Source organism: Pseudophryne corroboree, chromosome 9 (assembly GCF_028390025.1).
Source record: "Pseudophryne corroboree isolate aPseCor3 chromosome 9, aPseCor3.hap2, whole genome shotgun sequence".
NCBI lineage: Eukaryota > Metazoa > Chordata > Amphibia > Anura > Myobatrachidae > Pseudophryne > Pseudophryne corroboree.
The window spans coordinates 11,525,046-11,546,262 of NC_086452.1; the positions used below are offsets into that span (position 1 = coordinate 11,525,046).

General features: G+C 48.9%; 1 protein-coding gene across 3 annotated transcripts in view; it reads right to left on the reverse strand.

The window, feature by feature from the left end:
* PRKACB (protein kinase cAMP-activated catalytic subunit beta) overlaps positions 1-21,217 on the reverse strand; it is a 122,117-nt gene that overhangs the window by 39,346 nt on the left and 61,554 nt on the right. For all 3 annotated transcript variants that reach the window (XM_063938971.1, XM_063938970.1, XM_063938972.1), the window contains exons 5-6: positions 10,828-10,910; positions 10,454-10,580 (exon numbers count right to left, since the gene is read on the reverse strand). In XM_063938971.1, the coding sequence (XP_063795041.1) occupies positions 10,454-10,580; positions 10,828-10,910 (210 nt within the window). The remainder of the gene's footprint in view (positions 1-10,453; positions 10,581-10,827; positions 10,911-21,217) is intronic.

Genomic DNA, 21,217 nt, shown 5'->3' on the forward strand with positions numbered 1-21,217 from the left:
GAAAGGAATTGCTTCGTAAGAAGCCACCATCATTCCCAGGACTCGCGTGCAGTGGTGCACAGACACCTGTTTTGGTTTTAGGAGGTCTCTGACTAGAGACGATAACTCCTTGGCCTTCTCATCCGGGAGAAACACTTTTTTCTGTTCTGTGTCCAGAACCATCCCCAGGAACAGTAGACGCGTTGTAGGAACCAGCTGCGACTTTGGAATATTCAGGATCCAGCCGTGCTGTTGTAGCACTTCCCGAGCTAGTGCTACTCCGATCAACAACTGTTCCCTGGACCTCGCCTTTATAAGGAGATCGTCCAAGTACGGGATAATTAAAACTCCCTTTTTCCGAAGGAGTATCATCATTTCGGCCATTACCTTGGTAAATACCCTCGGTGCCGTGGACAGACCAAACGGCAACGTCTGGAATTGGTAATGACAGTCCTGTACCACAAATCTGAGGTACTCCTGGTGAGGAGGGTAAATGGGGACATGCAGGTAAGCATCCTTGATGTCCAGTGACACCATGTAATCCCCCTCGTCCAGGCTTGCAATCACCGCTCTGAGCGATTCCATCTTGAACTTGAACCTTCTTATATAAGTGTTCAAAGATTTTAAATTTAAAATGGGTCTCACCGAACCGTCCGGTTTCGGTACCACAAACATAGTGGAATAGTAACCCCGTCCTTGTTGAAGGAGGGGTACCTTGATTATCACCTGCTGAGAATACAGCTTGTGAATCGCCTCCAGCACTGCCTCCCTGTCCGGGGGAGCTGTCGGCAAGGCAGATTTGAGGAAACGGCGAGGGGGAGAAGTCTCGAATTCCAGCTTGTACCCCTGAGATACTACCTGTAGAATCCAGGGATCCACCCGTGAACGAGCCCACTGGTTGCTGAAGTTCTTGAGACGGGCCCCCACCGTACCTGGCTCCGCCTGTGGAGCCCCAGCGTCATGCGGTGGACTTAGAGGAAGCGGGGGAGGACTTTTGTTCCTGGGAACTGGCTGTATGTTGCAGCTTTTTCCCTCTACCTCTGCCTCTGGGCGGAAAGGAAGCGCCTCCAACCCGCTTGCCTTTCTGGGGCCGAAAGGACTGTACCTGATAATACGGTGCTTTCTTTGGCTGTGAGGGAACATGGGGTAAAAATGTTGACTTCCCAGCTGTTGCTGTGGAAACGAGGTCCGAGAGACCATCCCCAAACAACTCCTCACCCTTGTAAGGCAAAACTTCCATGTGCCTTTTAGAATCTGCATCTCCTGTCCATTGCCGAGTCCACAATCCTCTCCTGGCAGAAATGGACATTGCGTTTATTTTAGATGCCAGCCGGCAAATATCCCTCTGTGCATCTCTCATGTATAAGACAGCGTCTTTAATATGCTCTACGGTTAGCAATATAGTGTCCCTGTCTAGGGTATCAATGTTTTCCGACAGGGAATCTGACCACGCAGCTGCAGCACTGCACATCCATGCTGAAGCAATAGCCGGTCTCAGTATAATTCCTGAGTGTGTATATACAGACTTCAGGATAGCCTCCTGCTTCCTATCAGCAGGGTCCTTTAGGGCGGCCGTGTCCGGAGACGGTAGTGCCACCTTCTTTGACAGGCGTGTGAGCGCTTTATCCACCCTAGGGGATGTTTCCCAACGTGAACGTGACCTATCCTCTGGCGGGAAAGGGTACGCCATTAGTAACTTTTTAGAAATTACCAGTTTCTTATCGGGGGAAGCCCACGCTTCTTCACATACTTCATTTAATTCATCCGAAGGGGGAAAAACCACTGATAGTTTTTTCTCCCCAAACATAAAACCCTTTTTTGTGGTACCTGGGGTAATATCAGAAATGTGCAACACATTTTTCATTGCCGTAATCATGTAACGGGTGGCTCTATTGGAATGTACACTAGTCTCATCATCGTCGACACTGGAGTTAGTATCCGTGTCGACATCTGTGTCTGCCATCTGAGGTAGCGGGCGTTTTAGAGCCCCTGATGGCTTTTGAGACGCCTGGGCAGGCACGAGCAGAGAAGTCGGCTGTCCCACATCTGTTATGTCGTAAAACCTTTTATGTAAGGAGTTGACACGGTCACGTAATTCCTTCCACATGTCCATCCATTCAGGTGTCGACCCCGCAGGGGGTGACATCACATTTATCGGCACCTGCTCCGCCTCCACATAAGCCTCCTCATCAAACATGTCGACACAGCCGTACCGACACACCGCACACACACAAGGAATGCTCTGACTGAGGACAGGACCCCACAAAGTCCTTTGGGGAGACAGAGAGAGAGTATGCCAGCACACACCAGAGCGCTATATAATGCAGGGATTCACACTACACAGTGATTTTTCCCCTATAGCTGCCAATATTACACAGATTGCGCCTAAATGTAGTGCCCCCCCCCTCTCTTTTTTACCCTATGGAGTCTGGAAACTGCAGGGGAGAGCCTGGGGAGCGTCCTTCCAGCGGAGCTGTGAGGGAAAATGGCGCCAGTGTGCTGAGGGAGATAGCTCCGCCCCTTTTTCGGCAGACTTCTCCCGCTTTTTTATGGAAGTTATGGCAGGGGATTTTACACATATATAGTCTTAATGACTATATTATGTGGTAATTTGCCAAGTAAGGTACTCTTATTGCAGCCCAGGGCGCCCCCCCCCCCCCCCCAGCGCCCTGCACCCATCAGTGACCGGAGTGTGTGGTGTGCATGGGGAGCAAAGGCGCACAGCTGCAGTGCTGTGCGCTACCTTAATGAAGACCGAAGTCTTCTGACGCCGATTTCCAGGAACGTCTTCTTGCTTCTGGTTCTGCAAGGGGGACGGCGGCGCGGCTCCGGGACCGGACGACCGAGGCTAGGCCTGTGTTCTATCCCTCTGGAGCTAATGGTGTCCAGTAGCCTAAGAAGCCCAAGCTAGCTGCAAGCAGGTAGGTGCGCTTCTTCTCCCCTCAGTCCCTCGTAGCAGTGAGTCTGTTGCCAGCAGATCTCACTGAAAATAAAAAACCTAATTATACTTTCTTTTTTAGAAGCTCAGGAGCGCCCCTAGTGTGCATCCAGCTCGGCCGGGCACAAAATTCTAACTGAGGTCTGGAGGAGGGGCATAGAGGGAGGGAGCCAGTGCACACCAGGTAGTCCTAAATCTTTCTTAGTTGTGCCCAGTCTCCTGCGGAGCCGCTGTTCCCCATGGTCCTTACGGAGTTCCCAGCATCCACTAGGACGTCAGAGAAAAGGGTGATGCCTGAATTGTTGTGCGTCGTCACTGGACGCTTGCGTGTGGCTAGCTGCGCCACTGTCAGCACTACACATCTCATTAGATTTCATGTTTTTTACTTGAGCTTTAGTATCTCTCTGACCTCCCTGTTGTGTGTTGTACGTGGTGGGTTCCGAGCAGCACATGCGTGTTAAACCGGGTACACATCAGAACGATGTGTTCCTGGCCAATCAGACACCACAGGACCCTGCATCATGCCGTGCAAACACACTTGCATGATGTAAGGGATGACTGCGCAATGTACAATGCCATCATTTAGCACTATCTTCCGGTTGGCCGTGGAGAATGGAACCACCAACAGCTTTCAAATAAGAAACGTAGACAAAAAGACGGTTTCTTTGGCGCTGGCAACAAAGACGTCTCTCTCATATTTACTACAATAGCAAAACGGTCAGTGTGATCTTATTGTTTACGGGATGTACTGTAGTATGCGTACAAGTGTCCAAACATAGTATAAGGATATTAGAACATTTACTTTCAGTGTCCAAAAATAAAGTGCATGGATCAATCCACATGTAAGGAACCGGAATGTCACTCGTCACAAAACCTAAGACAAGGGCGCCCCCTAGTGCCATATAGGAGAACCACTACCAACAGTGCTAAAAAGATTTTACTCACCGGTAAATCTATTTCTCGTAGTCCGTAGTGGATTCTGGGGACTCCGTAAGGACCATGGGGAATAGCGGCTCCGCAGGAGACTGGGCACAACTAAAGAAAGCTTTAGGACTACCTGGTGTGCACTGGCTCCTCCCACTATGACCCTCCTCCAGACCTCAGTTAGGATACTGTGCCCGGAAGAGCTGACACAATAAGGAAGGATTTTGAATCCCGGGTAAGACTCATACCAGCCACACCAATCACACCGTATAACTCGTGATACAATACCCAGTTAACAGTATGATAACAACCGAGCCTCTCAGATGGCTCAACAATAACCCTTTAGTTAAACAATAACTATATACAAGTATCGCAGACAATCCGCACTTGGGATGGGCGCCCAGCATCCACTACGGACTACGAGAAATAGATTTATCGGTGAGTAAAATCTTATTTTCTCTAACGTCCTAAGTGGATGCTGGGGACTCCGTAAGGACCGTGGGGATTATACCAAAGCTCCCAAACGGGCGGGAGAGTGCGGATGACTCTGCAGCACCGAATGAGCAAACTCTAGGTCCTCCTCAGCCAGGGTATCAAACTTGTAGACTCTTGCAAAAGTGTTTGAACCCGACCAAGTAACAGCTCGGCAAATTTGTAAAGCCGAGACCCCTCGGGCAGCCGCCCAAGAAGAGCCCACTTTCCTCGTGGAATGGGCTTTTACAGATTTAGGGTGCGGCAGTCCAGCCGCAGAATGTGCAAGTTGAATCGTGCTACAGATCCAGCGAGCAATAGTCTGCTTAGAAGCAGGAGCACCCAGCTTGTTGGGTGCATACAGGATAAATAGCGAGTCAGTTTTGCCGACTCCAGCCGTCCTGGAAACATATACTTTTCAGGGCCCTGACTACGTCCAGAAACTTGGAATCCTCCAAGTCCCAAGTAGCCACAGGCACCACAATAGGTTGGTTCACATGAAAAACTGATACCACCTTAGGAAGGAATTGGGAACGAGTCCTCAATTCCGCCTTATCCATATAAAATACAGATAAGGGCTTTTGCATGACAAAGCCGCCAATTCTGATACACGCCTGGCCGACGCCAAGGCCCACAGCATGACCACTTTCCACGTGAGGTATTGTAGCTCCACGGATTTAAGTGGCTCAACTCAATGCGACTTCAGGAAATCCAACACTACGTTGAGATCCCACGGTGCCACTGGAGGCACAAACGGGGGCTGACTATGCAGCACTCCCTTAACAAAAGTCTGAACTTCAGGCAGTGAAGCCAGTTCTATTTTGTTAGAAAATCGATAGAGCTGAAATCTGGACCTTAATGGAACCCAATTGCAGGCCCATAGTCACTCCTGACTGTAGGAAGTGCAGAAAACGACCTAGCTGAAATTCCTCCTTTGGGGCCTTACTGGCCTCACAGCACGCAACATATTTCCGCCATATGCGGTGATAATGTTTTGCGTTCACTTCTTTCCTAGCTTTACATAGCGTAGGGATAACTTCCTCCGGAATGCCCTTTTCCTTCAGGATCCGGCGTTCAACCGCCATGCCGTCAAACGCAGCCGCGGTACGTCTTGGAACAGACAGGCCCCCTGCTGCAGCAGGTCCTGTGAGCGGCAGAGGCCATGGGTCCTCTGAGATCATTTCTTGGAGTTCTGGGTACCAAGCTCTTCTTGGCCAACCCGGAACAATGAGTATAGTTCTATATTCCTCTCCTTCTTATTATTCTCATTACCCTGGGTATGAGAGGCAGAGAAGGGAACACATACACCGACTGGTACACCCACGGTGTTACCAGAGCGTCCACAGCTATCGCCTGAGGGTCCCTTGACCTGGCGCAATATCTTTGTAGCTTTTTGTTGAGGCGGGACGCCATCATGTCCACCTGTGGCCTTTCCCAACGGTGTACAATCATTTGGAAGACTTCTGGATGAAGTCCCCACTCTCCCGGGTGGAGGTCGTGTCTGCTGAGAAAGTCTGCTTCTCAGTTGTCCACTCCGGGAATGAACACTGCTGACAGTGCTAACACATGATTTTCCGCCCATCGGAGAATCCTTGTGGCTTCTGCCATCGCCATCCTGCTTCTTGTGCCGCCCTGTCGGTTTACAGGAGCGACCGCCGTGATGTTGTCTGACTGGATCAGCACCGGCCGGTGTTGAAGCAGGGGTCTAGCCTGACTTAGGGCATTGTAAATGGCCCATAGTTCCAGAACATTTATGTGTAGGGAAGTCTCCTGACTTTTCCGTAGGCCTTGGAAGTTTCTTCCCTGTGTGACTGCCCCCCAGCCTTGAAGGCTGGCATCCGTGGTCACCAGCACCCAGTTCTGTATGCCGAATCTGCGGCCCCCTAGAAGATGAGCACTCTGCAGTCACCACCACAGCGACACCCTGGCCCTTGGAGACAGGGTTATCCGCCGATGCATCTGAAGATGCGACCCGGACCACTTGTCCAACAGATCCCACTGGAAGATCCTTGCATGGGACCTGGCGAATGGAATTTCTTCGTAAGAAGCTACCATCTTTCCCAAGGCTTGCGTGCATTGATGCACCGGCACCTGTATTTGTATTAGGAGGTCTCTGTCTAGAGACGCCAACTCCTTGGACTTCTCCTCCGGGAGAAACCCTTTTTATCCTGTTCTGTGTCCAGAACCATACCCAGGAACAGTAGACGCGTCGTAGGAACCAGCTGCGACTTTGGAATATTCAGAATCCAGCCGTGCTGTTGTAGCACTTCCCGAGATAGTGCTACTCCGACGAACAACTGCTCCCTGGACCTCGCCTTTATAAGGAGATCGTCCAAGTACGGGATAAGTACTTCGGCCATTACCTTGGTAAATACCCTCGGTGCCAGGGACAGACCAACGGCAACGTCTGGAATTGGTAATGACAATCCTGTACCACAATTTTGAGGTACACCTGGTGAAGAGGGTAAATAGGGACATGCAGGTAAGCATCCTTGATGTCCAGTGATACCCTGAAATTCTCCAGGCTTGCAATAATCGCCCTGAGCGATTCCATTTTGAACTTGAACCTTCGTATATAAGTGTTCAAGGATTTCAATTTTAGAATGGGTCTCACCGAACCGTCTGGTTTCGGTACCACAACATTTTGGAATAGTAACCCCGGCCTTGTTGAAGGAGGGGTATCTTGATTTCACCTGCTGGAAGTACAGCTTGTGAATTGCCGCCAGTACTACCTTTCTCCGAGGGCAGCAGGCAAGGCTGATGTGAGGTAACGGCGAGGGGGAGTCGCCTCGAACTCCAGCCTGTATCCCTGTGATACTACTTGCAGAACCTAGGGATCCACCTGTGGGCAAGCCCACTGGTCCCTGAAGTTCCCGAGACGCGCCCCCACCGCACCTGTCTCCACCTGTGGAGCCCCAGCGTCATGCGGTGGACTCAGAGGAAGCGAGGGAAGATTTTTGATCCTGGGAACTGGCTGTCTGGTGCAGCTTTTTCCTTCTTCCCTTGTCTCTGTGCAGAAAGGAAGCGCCTTTGACCCGCTTGCTTTTCTGAAGCCGAAAGGACTGTACCTGAAAATACGGTGCTTTCTTAGGCTGTGAGGAAACCTGAGGTAAAAAAATTTCTTCCCAGCTGTTGCTGTGGATACGAGGTCCCAGAGACCATCCCCAAACAATTCCTCACCCTTATAAGGCAGAATCTCCATGTGCCTTTTAAGGCAGCATCACCTGTCCACTGCCGGGTCTCTAATACCCTCCTGGCAGAATGGACATTGCATTAATTCTGGATGCCAGCCGGCAAATATCCCTCTGTGCATCCTTCATATAAGACGACGTCTTTAATATGCTCTATGTTAGCAAAATATTATCCCTGTCTAGGGTATTAATATTATCTGACAGGGTATCAGACCACGCTGCAGCAGCACTATTTATGCTGAGGCAATTTTAGGTCTCAGTATAGTACCTGAGTGTGTATATACAGACTTCAGGATAGCCTCCTGCTTTTTATCAGCAGGCTCCTTCAAGGTGGCCGTATCCTAAGACGGCAGTGCCACCTTTTTTGACAAACGTGTGAGCGCCTTATCCACCCTAGGGGATATCTCCCAACGTGACCTATCCTCTGGCGGGAAAGGGTACGCCATCATTAACTTTTTAGAAATTACCAGTTTCTTATCGGGGGAACCCACGCTTCTTCACACACTTCATTCACTCATCTGATGGGGGAACAAAACACTGGCTGCTTTTTCTCCCCAAAAATAAAACCCCTTTTATGTGGTACTTGGGTTCATGTCAGAAATGCGTAACACATTTATCATTGCTGAGATCATGTAACGGATGTTCCTAGTGGATTGTGTATATATATCTCTCAACCTCGTCGACACTGGAGTCAGACTCCGTGTCGACATCTGTGTCTGCCATCTGAGGTAACGGGCGTTTTTTGAGCCCCTGATGGCCTTTGAGACGCCTGGGCAGGCGCGGGCTGAGAAGCCGGCTGTCCCACAGCTGTTACGTCATCCAGCCTTTTATGTAAGGAGTTGACATTGTCGGTTAATACCTTCCACCTATCCATCCACTCTGGTGTCGGCCCCACAGGGGACGAAATCCCATTTATCGGCCTCTGCTCCACCTCCACGTATGACTGAGGACAGGACCCCACAAAGTCCTTTGGGGAGACAGAGAGAGAGTATGCCAGCACACACCAGAGCGCTATATAATGCAGGGATTAACACTATAACTGAGTGATTTTTCCCCCAATAGCTGCTTGTATACATATATTGCGCCTAAATTTAGTGCCCCCCTTTTTAACCCTTTGAGCCTGAAAACTACAGGGGAGAGCCTGGGGAGCTATCTTCCAGCTGCACTGTGAAGATAAAATGGCGCCAGTGTGCTGAGGGAGATAGCCCCGCCCCTTTTTCGGTGGACTTCTCCCGCTTTTTCTGGAATACTGGCAGGGGTATTTTTACATCTATATAGCCTCTAGGACTATATATGATGTAGATTTGCCAGCCAAGGTGTCTTATATTGCCCTCAGGGCACCCCCCCCCCCCCCCCAGCGCCCTGCACCCATCAGTGACCGGAGTGTGAGGTGTACATGAGGAGCAATGGCGCACAGCTGCAGTGCTGTGCGCTACCTTGGTGAAGACCGAAGTCTTCTGCCGCCGATTTTCCAGACCTCTTCACTCTTCTGGCTCTGTAAGGGGGACGGAAGCGCGGCTCCGGGAACGAACACCAAGGTCGGGTCCTGCGGTCGATCCCTCTGGAGCTAATGGTGTCCAGTAGCCTAAGGAGCCCAAACTACCACCTGTTAGGTAGGTTCGCTTCTTCTCCCCTTAGTCCCTCACTGCAGCGAGTCTGTTGCCAGCAGATCTCACTGAAAATAAAAAACCTAAATATACTTTCTTTCTAGGAGCTCAGGAGAGCCCCTAGTGTGCATCCAGCTCAGCCGGGCACAAGATTCTAACTGAGGTCTGGAGGAGGGTCATAGTGGGAGGAGCCAGTGCACACCAGGTAGTCCTAAAGCTTTCTTTAGTTGTGCCCAGTCTCCTGCGGAGCCGCTATTCCCCATGGTCCTTACGGAGTCCCCAGCATCCACTTAGGATGTTAGAGAAATAATATAACTCTGTAAAATGAACCTGTACCAAATAAGTATAAAAGCCGGCCTTATCGAAGGTCCACACGTACACTTATTTATGCCTCCATAAAGATTGGAAACAAACACAAAAATGTAAAAAGACATGCCACAAAACAATGAACATACAATAACAAATATAAAACGTTTATCTGAAGATAGCCAAAGTATACCCAATGCGTTTCATCATGACATAACTGTCTTGTCACTTACTCAGGTTAGTAGCACTCATTACAATTAGACAAAAAAAGTCTAAACCCAAAATGGCTGAAACCGCATATCCTCTAATCTGTTTTCAAGGTTTATTTTTAATTTTACATTTTCTACATATACAGGTTGTGTATCCCTTATCCAAAATGCAAAATCCCAAATGTTTGGTTCCCCTATTGAGATAATGACATATTTATTATATATTACGTGTATATATAGATATATAATATACATATATATGTGTCATTATCTCAGTAGGGGGAACCAAAAATGAGTGATTTTGAATTTTGGATAAGGGATACTCAACCTGTATTTCTAAAGATGTCTATGGTAATTTAGGAATAGATTGTAATGATTGGCGATTTTAATTGGTCCCTTACGCTGGAAGACTTGAATGACCTGTTACGGTGTAAACATGTCAGTTTGCGCTATAATACAATACAGTAAATCTAGTGTAAGATAGGTTTATAAAAAAACCCTGACCACTTGCCACATTGGTATCTATGACAAATAGGTCTGTCTGCTTTCAATTACAAACAACCTAATAATTATAGGACCGTTTAACCCTAAAGCTTAAAATAGCGCAATCTTCATAATGAAACAGAAGTAAAAACAAGAAGTTCCTGAACAGGTAAAAGGTTATCTCTGTATTGTGTGTCCACGTCTACCACGCGATACTGAAAACACATCTGCCAGCAAATTGGATATTTGCTACTGAGCAAAGGTCACACGATTTACAACAGGCCGTCACGTTCCATCAGAAATACAACGGTACACGGTGAATTATAACTGTGGACATACACTCACCTGAATATAGCCTTGTTGGTCAATTAAAAGATTTTCTGGTTTGAGATCTCTGTAGATGAGGTCTAGTGAATGGAGGTACTCGAATGTTAAAACTATCTGAGCTGCATAGAACCTTGCGTGGGGCTCACTGTAAAGAAATCAGATATATAAGACACCTATGCCCGACTACAGGCAGATACACAACTTTATACAGGATTATTGTGTATAGAGACTTATCGCACACAAGTCTCTCACCAGCCGGAGCCGGCAGACGGCTGCACAGGCCAGGTGGACGGTGGAAGCTGTTACAGGACTGGACACAAACATTACTAACATCAGACAGTATATAACTACTCACCTGGCGGTGACTGACAACAAACGCAAGAGCTACTCACCTGAACCTGCCGATTCGTCTTAGGTGTGAGAACATTTCGCCCCCGGGCACATATTCCATAATCATGTATAAATTTGAGTTATCCTGTAGGGAGTAAAAGTGCAACACTTAGGTCTCTGAACGAGGCGGCTGCTCAGCTTACAAGCACTATTACGGTACAGGGGTTGGACGGTCCGGCAGAAGCCATATATACACTCGAGGGGAACCATAAAACGCACCAATGTGATTTTTAGCGCAGCGAGTAGGTTGTGGGCTGCAGTCAACCTGTTGACCTAAGTCCGTGTCGATCATCTGTGTCGATCTATTGACAGTCTAACGACTGCTCGGATACCAGTTTTATGATACAGTCACCAGAACAGCAGTCACCATTGAAAGAGGAGCTGCCTCCTAGAGCGCTCTGCTGAATGTACTGCCCGTGGGCCGGTCATTCCCCTGCACTGGGTGTAATTTAGGGGACTCCGCTGCTGCCACCTGGGATCATCTCTCTCCTACTGTGCCAGCATCGTAGTCTCGGAGCATAATGGGATTAGAACAACCGGTTACTGAGAACAGAGAGCATCCACTAGACACGGATGATGCAACCACTGAGACACTGACGGCGATGCTAGATGGGGCTGTGGAGGATCTGGCTAGGAAACCTTAGTGTTCTAGATCATTGTTCTGCTGCACCAGCCAGGTATGAAAGAGAATGGGTAAAGTGTAATAACAAAGCTGCATGTAGCCATTTGATAGCAGACCCACTATGGCGGAACAAGACTGACAATACCCTTATTACTAAATCACGTAGCCAGCACTCACGTTGGAACACCGCGGCGCAAGACTGACGTAGAAGTAGCGACTGAAGCCCTCCTAGTGTCCTAGCAGCACGCTATAAACCCTACTGCAGAGACATTATAACCCGTAGGATTACAGCTTGCTCATTTATCCCACAGCAGCACCGCTGCGATTAAGAAATGGTTCCTGCGTTATATGCGATTATCAGATAGAGGACGTTCGTTGAAATCACTGAGCTGAAATGACTAAAGGTCCTTTTAAAAGGTGCAATCACTGATTTTGCCGTCACATTCAGTATCGTGTTTTTGCTTTCACTTTTTATTTTTTAAATTGTAAACTATAAACTGTAAAGAAATAAAAACTGTATACAGTAAATGATTACATTTCACAATAACCACAAACCTACTCATTACCACTGCCAGTCATTGCGGACAGCAGTGACGGAACTGGACAAACTGAACGGCAAGGATGGAATCCACGTAGGAGGAAAAAAAAATAAGAATTTACTTACCGATAATTCTATTTCTCGGAGTCCGTAGTGGATGCTGGGGTTCCTGAAAGGACCATGGGGAATAGCGGCTCCGCAGGAGACAGGGCACAAAAAGTAAAGCTTTAGGATCAGGTGGTGTGCACTGGCTCCTCCCCCTATGACCCTCCTCCAAGCCTCAGTTAGGATACTGTGCCCGGACGAGCGTACACAATAAGGAAGGATTTTGAATCCCGGGTAAGACTCATACCAGCCACACCAATCACACTGTACAACCTGTGATCTGAACCCAGTTAACAGTATGATAACAGCGGAGCCTCTGAAAAGATGGCTCACAACAATAATAACCCGATTTTTGTAACTATGTACAAGTAATGCAGATAATCCGCACTTGGGATGGGCGCCCAGCATCCACTACGGACTCCGAGAAATAGAATTATCGGTAAGTAAATTCTTATTTTCTCTATCGTCCTAGTGGATGCTGGGGTTCCTGAAAGGACCATGGGGATTATACCAAAGCTCCCAAACGGGCGGGAGAGTGCGGATGACTCTGCAGCACCGAATGAGAGAACTCCAGGTCCTCCTTAGCCAGGGTATCAAATTTGTAGGATTTTACAAACGTGTTTGCCCCTGACTAAATAGCCGCTCGGCAAAGTTGTAAAGCCGAGACCCCTCGGGCAGCCGCCCAAGATGAGCCCACCTTCCTTGTGGAATGGGCATTTACATATTTTGGCTGTGGCAGGCCTGCCACAGAATGTGCAAGCTGAATTGTATTACACATCCAACTAGCAATAGTCTGCTTAGAAGCAAGAGCACCCAGTTTGTTGGGTGCATACAGGATAACAGCAAGTCAGTTTTCCTGACTCCAGCCGTCCTGGAACCTATACTTTCAGGGCCCTGACAACATCCAGCAACTTGGAGTCCTCCAAGTCCCTAGTAGGCGCAAGGCACCACAATAAGCTGGTTCAGGTGAAACACTGACACCACCTTAGGGAGAGAACTGGGGACGAGTCCGCAGCTCTGCCCTGTCCGAATGGACAAACAGATATGGGCTTTTTTTTTTTTGAGAAAAAAAACCCACCAATTTGACACTCGCCTGGCCCAGGCCAGGGCCAAGAGCATGGTCACTTTTCATGCGAGATGCTTCAAATCCACAGATTTGACTGGTTTTAAACCAATGTGATTTGAGGAATCCCAGAACTACGTTGAGATCCCACAGTGCCACTGGAGGCACAAAAGGGGGTTGTATATGCAATACTCCCTTGACAAACTTCTGGACTTCAGGAACTGAAGCCAATTCTTTCTGGAAGAAAATCGACAGGGCCGAAATTTGAACCTTAATGGGCCCCAATTTGAGGCCCATAGACACTCCTGTTTGCAGGAAATGCAGGAATCGACCGAGTTGAAATTTCTTCGTGGGGCCTTCCTGGCCTCACACCACGCAACATATTTTCGCCACATGTGGTGATAATGTTGTGCGGTCACCTCCTTCCTGGCTTTGACCAGGGTAGGAATGACCTCTTCCGGAATGCCTTTTTCCCTTAGGATCCGGCGTTCCACCGCCATGCCGTCAAACGCAGCTGCGGTAAGTCTTGGAACAGACATGGTACTTGCTGAAGCAAGTCCCTTCTTAGCGGCAGAGGCCATAAGTCCTCTGTGAGCATCTCTTGAAGTTCCGGGTACCAAGTCCTTCTTGGCCAATCCGGAGCCATGAGTATAGTTCTTACTCCTCTACGTCTTATAATTCTCAGTACCTTAGGTATGAGAAGCAGAGGAGGGAACACATACACCGACTGGTACACCCACGGTGTTACCAGAACGTCCACAGCTATTGCCTGAGGGTCTCTTGACCTGGCGCAATACCTGTCCCGTTTTTTGTTCAGACGGGACGCCATCATGTCCACCTTTGGTATTTCCCAACGGTTCACAATCATGTGGAAAAACTTCCCGATGAAGTTTCCACTCTCCCGGGTGGAGGTCGTGCCTGCTGAGGAAGTCTGCTTCCCAGTTTCCACTCCCGGAATGAAACACTGCTGACAGTGCTATCACATGATTTTCCGCCCAGCGAAAAGTCCTTGCAGTTTTTGCCATTGCCCTCCTGCTTCTTGTGCCGCCCTGTCTGTTTACGTGGGCGACTGCCGTGATGTTTTTCCCACTGGATCAATACCGGCTGACCTTGAAGCAGAGGTCTTGCTAAGCTTAGAGCATTATAAATTTACCCTTAGCTCCAGTATATTTATGTGGAGAAAAGTCTCCAGACTTGATCACACTCCCTGGAAATTTTTTCCTTGTGTGACTGCTCCCCAGCCTCTCGGGCTGGCCTCCGTGGTCACCAGCATCCAATCCTGAATGCCGAATCTGCGGCCCTCTAGAAGATGAGCACTCTGTAACCACCACAGGAGAGACACCCTTGTCCTTGGATATAGGGTTATCCGCTGATGCATCTGAAGATGCGATCCGGACCATTTGTCCAGCAGATCCCACTGAAAAGTTCTTGCGTGAAATCTGCCGAATGGAATTGCTTCGTAGGAAGCCACCATTTTTACCAGGACCCTTGTGCAATGATGCACTGACACTTTTCCTGGTTTTAGGAGGTTCTTGACTAGCTCGGATAACTCCCTGGCTTTCTCTTCCGGGAGAAACACCTTTTTCTGGACTGTGTCCAGAATCATCCCTAGGCACAGCAGACGTGTCGTCAGGATCAGCTGCGATTTTGGAATATTTAGAATCCATCCGTGCTGTTGTAGCAGTATCCGAGATAGTGCTACTCCGACCTCCAACTGTTCCCTGGACTTTGCCCTTATCAGGAGATCGTCCAAGTAAGGGGTAATTAAGACGCCTTTTCTTCGAAGAAGAATCATCATTTCGGCCATTACCTTGGTAAAGACCCGGGGTGCCGTGGACAATCCAAACGGCAGCGTCTGAAACTGACAGTGACAGTTCTATACCACGAACCTGAGGTACCCTTAGTGAGAAGGGCAAATTTGGGACATGGAGGTAAGCATCCCTGATGTCCCGGGACACTATATAGTCCCCTTCTTCCTGGTTCGTTATCACTGCTCTGAGTGACTCCATCTTGATTTGAACCTTTGTAAGTGTTCAAAATTTTTTTTTTTTTAGATTTAGAATAGGTCTCACCTAGCCTTCTGGCTTCAGTACCACAATATAGTGTGGAATAATACCCCTTTCCTTGTTGTAGGAGGGGTAATTTGATTATCACCTGCTGGGAATACAGCTTGTGAATTTTTTCCCATACTGCCTCCTTGTCGGAGGGATACCTTGGTAAAGCAGACTTCAGGAGCCTGCGAGGGGGAAACGTTTCGACATTCCAATCTGTACCCCTGGGATACTACTTGTAGGATCCAGGGGTCCTGTACGGTCCCAGCGTCATGCTGAGAGCTTGGCAGAAGCGGTGGAAGGCTTCTGTTCCTGGGAATGGGCTGCCTGCTGCAGTCTTCTTCCCTTTCCTCTATCCCTGGGCAAATATGACTCTTATAGGGACGAAAGGACTGAGGCTGAAAAGACGGTGTCTTTTTCTGCAGAGATGTGACTTAGGGTAAAAACGGTGGATTTTCCAGCAGTTGCCGTGGCCACCAGGTCCGATGGACCGACCCCAAATAACTCCTCTTCCTTTATACGGCAATACACCTTTGTGCCGTTTGGAATCTGCATCACCTGACCACTGTCGTGTCCATAAACATCTTCTGGCAGATATGGACATCGCACTTACTCTTGATGCCAGAGTGCAAATATCCCTCTGTGCATCTCGCATATATAGAAATGCATCCTTTAAATGCTCTATAGTCAATAAAATACTGTCCCTGTCAAGGGTATCAATATTTTTAGTCAGGGAATCCGACCAAGCCACCCCAGCTCTGCACATCCAGGCTGAGGCGATCGCTGGTCGCAGTATAACACCAGTATGTGTGTATATACTTTTATATGATATTTTCCAGCCTCCTGTCAGCTGGCTCCTTGAGGACGGCCCTATCTATAGACGGTACCGCCACTTGTTTTGATAAGCGTGTGAGCGCCTTATCCACCCTAAGGGGTGTTTCCCAACGCGCCCTAACTTCTGGCGGGAAAGGGTATACCGCCAATAATTTTCTATCGGGGGGAACCCACGCATCATCACACACTTCATTTAATTTATCTGATTCAGGAAAAACTACAGGTAGTTTTTTCACATCCCACATAATACCCTCTTTTGTGGTACTTGTAGTATCAGAAATATGTAACACCTCCTTCATTGCCCTTAACGTGTGGCCCTAATAAGGAATACGTTTGTTTATTCACCGTCGACACTGGATTCAGTGTCCGTGTCTGTGTCGACCGACTAAGGTAAACGGGCGTTTTAAAACCCCCGACGGTGTTTTTGAGACGTCTGGACCGGTACTAATTGTTTGTCGGCCGTCTCATGTCGTCAACCGACCTTGCAGCGTATTGACATTATCACGTAATTCCCTAAATAAGCCATCCATTCCGGTGTCGACTCCCTAGAGAGTGACATCACCATTACAGGCAATTGCTCCGCCTCCTCACCAACATCGTCCTCATACATGTCGACACACACGTACCGACACACAGCACACACACAGGGAATGCTCTGATAGAGGACAGGACCCACTAGCCCTTTGGAGAGACAGAGGGAGAGTTTGCCAGCACACACCAAAAAACGCTATAATTATATAGGGACAACCTTATATAAGTGTTTTCCCTTATAGCATCTTTTTATATATTTCTAACGCCAAATTAGTGCCCCCCCTCTCTGTTTTTAACCCTGTTTCTGTAGTGCAGTGCAGGGGAGAGCCTGGGAGCCTTCCCTCCAGCCTTTCTGTGAGGGAAAATGGCGCTGTGTGCTGAGGAGATAGGCCCCGCCCCTTTTTCGGCGGGCTCGTCTCCCGCTCTTCAACGGATTCTGGCAGGGGTTAAATATCTCCATATAGCCCCCGGAGGCTATATGTGAGGTATTTTTTGCCAAAAAATAGGTTTACATTGCCTCCCAGGGCGCCCCCCTCCCAGCGCCCTGCACCCTCAGTGACTGCCGTGTGAAGTGTGCTGAGAGCAATGGCGCACAGCTGCAGTGCTGTGCGCTACCTTAAGAAGACTGAGGAGTCTTCTGCCGCCGATTCTGGACCTTCTTCTCTTTTCAGCATCTGCAAGGGGGCCGGCGGCGAGGCTCCGGTGACCATCCAGGCTGTACCTGTGATCGTCCCTTTGGAGCTAATGTCCAGTAGCCAAAGAAGCCAATCCATCCTGCACGCAGGTGAGTTCACTTCTTCTCCCCTAAGTCCCTCGTTGCAGTGATCCTGTTGCCAGCAGGACTCACTGTAAAATAAAAAACCTAAGCTAAACTTTTCTAAGCAGCTCTTTAGGAGAGCCACCTAGATTGCACCCTTCTCGGCCGGGCACAAAAATCTAACTGAGGCTTGGAGGAGGGTCATAGGGGGAGGAGCCAGTGCACACCACCTGATCCTAAAGCTTTACTTTTTGTGCCCTGTCTCCTGCGGAGCCGCTATTCCCCATGGTCCTTTCAGGAACCCCAGCATCCACTAGGACGATAGAGAAATAAGATTTTAAACCTACCGGTAAATCTTTTTCTCCTAGTCCGTAGAGCATGCTGGGGACTCCGTAAGGACCATGGGGTATAGACAGGCTCCGCCGGAAACATGGGCACTCTAAGACCATTTAATGGGTGTGAGCTGGCTCCTCCCTCTATGCCCCTCCTCCAGACCTCAGTTATAGAACTGTGCCCAGAGGAGACTGACATTTCGAGGAAAAGGATTTGGTTAATTAAGGGTGAGATACATACCAGCCCACACCACAAACACACCGTATAACATGGTATATAACTAAACCAGTTAACAGAATGAACAGAAATCAGCAACAGTCTGATCTCAACTGTACACAACTCTCGTGTAACTACATCAGTAACTATGTACAAGTACTGCAGATTTATTCCGCCCTGGGACGGGCGCCCAGCATCCTCTGCGGACTAGGAGAAAAAGATTTACCGGTAGGTTCAAAATCTTATTTTCTCTTACGTCCTAGAGGATGCTGAGGACTCCGTAAGGACCATGGGGTTTATACCAAAGCTTCAGACCGGGCGGGAGAGTGCGGATGACTGCAGCACCGATTGAGCAAACAGGAGGTGCTCATCAGCCAGGGTATCAAACTTATAGAATTCTGCAAAAGTGTTTGAACCCAACCAAGTCGCCGCTCGGCAAAGCTGTAATTAAGAGACACCTCGGTCAGCCGCCCAAGAAGAGCCCACCTTCCTAGTGGATTGGGCCTTTTTTTTTTTACCGATTTTGGTAACGGCAATCCTGCCGTAGAATGAGCCTGCTGAATCGTGTTACAGATCCAGCGTGCAATAGTCTGTTTGGAAGCAGGAGCGCCAACCTTGTTGGCCGCATATAGGACAAACAGAGCCTCTGTTTTCCTAATACGAGCCGTTCTGTCTACATAGATTTTTAAAGCCCTGACTACATCAAGGGACTTGGACTCCTCCAAGACATCCGTAGCCACTGGCACTACAATAGGTTGGTTCATGTGAAACGACGAAACCACCTTAGGTAGAAATTGTGGACGAGTTCTCAATTCCGCTCTATCCACATGGAAAATCAGATAGGGGCTCTTGTGGGACAAGGCCCGCCTTGCAGATGCCAAGGCCAATAACATGACCACTTTCCACCTGAGAAATTTTAACTCAGTTTAAAGAGGTTCAAACCAGTGTGATTTAAGGAATTGGAACACCACGTTCAGGTCCCACGGTGCCACAGGGGGCACAAAAGGAGGTTGGATGTGCAGTACTCCTTTCACAAAAGTCTGTACTTCTGGAAGAGAAGCCAATTCCTTCTGAAAGAATATTGGTAAGGCCGAAATCTGCACCTTAATGGAACCTAACTTTAGGCCCATATCCACTCCTGTCTGTAGAAAATGGAGAAAACGACCCGGCTGGAATTCTTCCGTAGGAGCATTCTTGGATTCACACCAAGACACATACTTCCTCCATATACGGTGATAGTGCTTCGCCGTTATTTCCTTCTTAGCTTTAAGTAGAGTAGAGGTGACTTCCCCTGGAATACCTTTCCTAGCTAGGATCTGGTGTTCAACTGCCATGCCGCCAAACGTAATCGCGGTAAGTCTTGGAACACACACGGCCCCTGTTGTAACAGGTCCTCTCTGAGAAGAAGCGGCCAAGGATCTTCTGTGATCATTTCCTGAAGATCTGGATACCAGGCCCTTCGAGGCCAATCTGGAACAATGAGTATCGTCTGAACTTTTGTTCTTCTTATGATTCTCTATATTTTTGAGATGAGCGGAAGCGGAGGGAACACATAGACCGCTTGATACACCCACGGTGTTACTAGCGCGTCCACTGCTATTGCCTGAGGGTCCCTTGCCCTGGAACAATATGTCCGAAGCTTCTTGTTGAGGCGTGACGCCATCATGTCTATTTGAGGGAGTCCCCAACAACTTGTCACTTCTGCAAAGACCTCTTGGTGAAGTCCCCACTCTTCTGGATGGAGATAGTGTCTGCTGAGGAAGTGTGCTTCCCAGTTGTCCACTCCCGGAATGAATACCGCGGACAGAGCGCTTACATGATTTTCCGCCCAGCGAAGAATCCTGGTGGCTTCCGCCATTGCTGCTCTGCTCCTTGTTCCGCCCTGGCGGTTTACATGCGCCACGGCTGTGATATTGTCTGACTGGATCAGAACGGGTAGGTTGCGAAGGAGATGCTCCGCCTGTCTCAGGCCGTTGTATATGGCCCTTAATTCCAGCATGTTTATGTGCAGACAAGCCTCCTGGCTTGACCATATTCCCTGAAAGTTTTTTCCCTGTGTGACTGCTCCCCAACTCCGGAGGCTCGCGTCCGTGGTCACGAGAACCCAATCTTGAATTCCAAACCTGCGACCCTCTAGAAGTTGAGCACTCTGGAGCCACCACAGGAGAGACACCCTGGCCCTGGGGGACAGGCTTATCATCTGATGCATTTGGAGATGGGACCCTGACCACTTGTTCAGTAGGTCCCACTGAAAAGTTCTTGCATGGAACCTGCCAAACGGAATGGCCTCGTAGGCTGCCACCATCTTTCCCAACACTCGAGTGCATTGATGAATCGACACTCTTTTTGGTTTCAGCAGAATCCTGACCATGTTCTGGAGTTTCAGAGCTTTTTCCACTGGGAGAAAAAACCCTCTGCCGTTCCGTGTCCAGAACCATGTCCAAAAACGACAGCCGAGTTGTCGGGACCAACTGCGACTTTGATAGATTTAGAATCCAGCCGTGTTGTTGTAGCACCCTCAGAGAGAGAGAGCCACGCTCTTCAGTAATCGTTCTCTTGATCTCGCCTTTATCAGGAGATCGTCCAAGTATGGGATAATTGTGACTCCCTGCCTGCGCAGGAGCACCATCATTTCCGCCATTAACTTGGTGAAAATCCTCGGGGCCGTGGAAAGCCCAAACGGCAACGTCTGAAACTGGTAATGACAGTTATGTACAGCGAATCTCAGGTACTCCTGATGAGGGGGATATATGGGGACATGAAGGTATGCATCCTTTATGTCTACTGACACCATAAAATCCCCCCCTTCCAGGCTGGAGATCACGGCCCGGAGAGATTCCATTTTGAATATGAATCTCTTCAAATAGATTTAGGGATTTTAGGTTCAGAATCGGTCTGACCGAACCGTCCGGCTTCGGGACCACAAACAGGGTTGCATAGAACCCCTTTCACTGTTGCAACTGGGGAACCTGGATAATCACTTGCTGTTGACACAGCTTTTGTATTGCCGCCAAAACTATTGCTCTCTCTGGGAGAGAAGCTGGCAAGGCAGATTTGAAAAATCGGCGTGGAGGCACTTCTTCGAACTCCAGTTTGTAGCCTTGGGACACAATTCCTATCAACCAAGGATCAAAGTCCGAATGAACCCAGACCTGGCTGAAGACGTGCCCCCCCCGTTGCGGACTCCCGCAGCGGGGCCCCAGCGTCATGCGGTGGATTTGGTAGAGGTCGGGGAGGACTTTTGTTCCTGGGAACTAGCCGAAGCTGGTGTTCTTTTCCCCCTACCTCTGCCTCTGGCGAGGAAGGATGAGCCGCGCCCCTTTCTGAATGAGACCGAAAGGA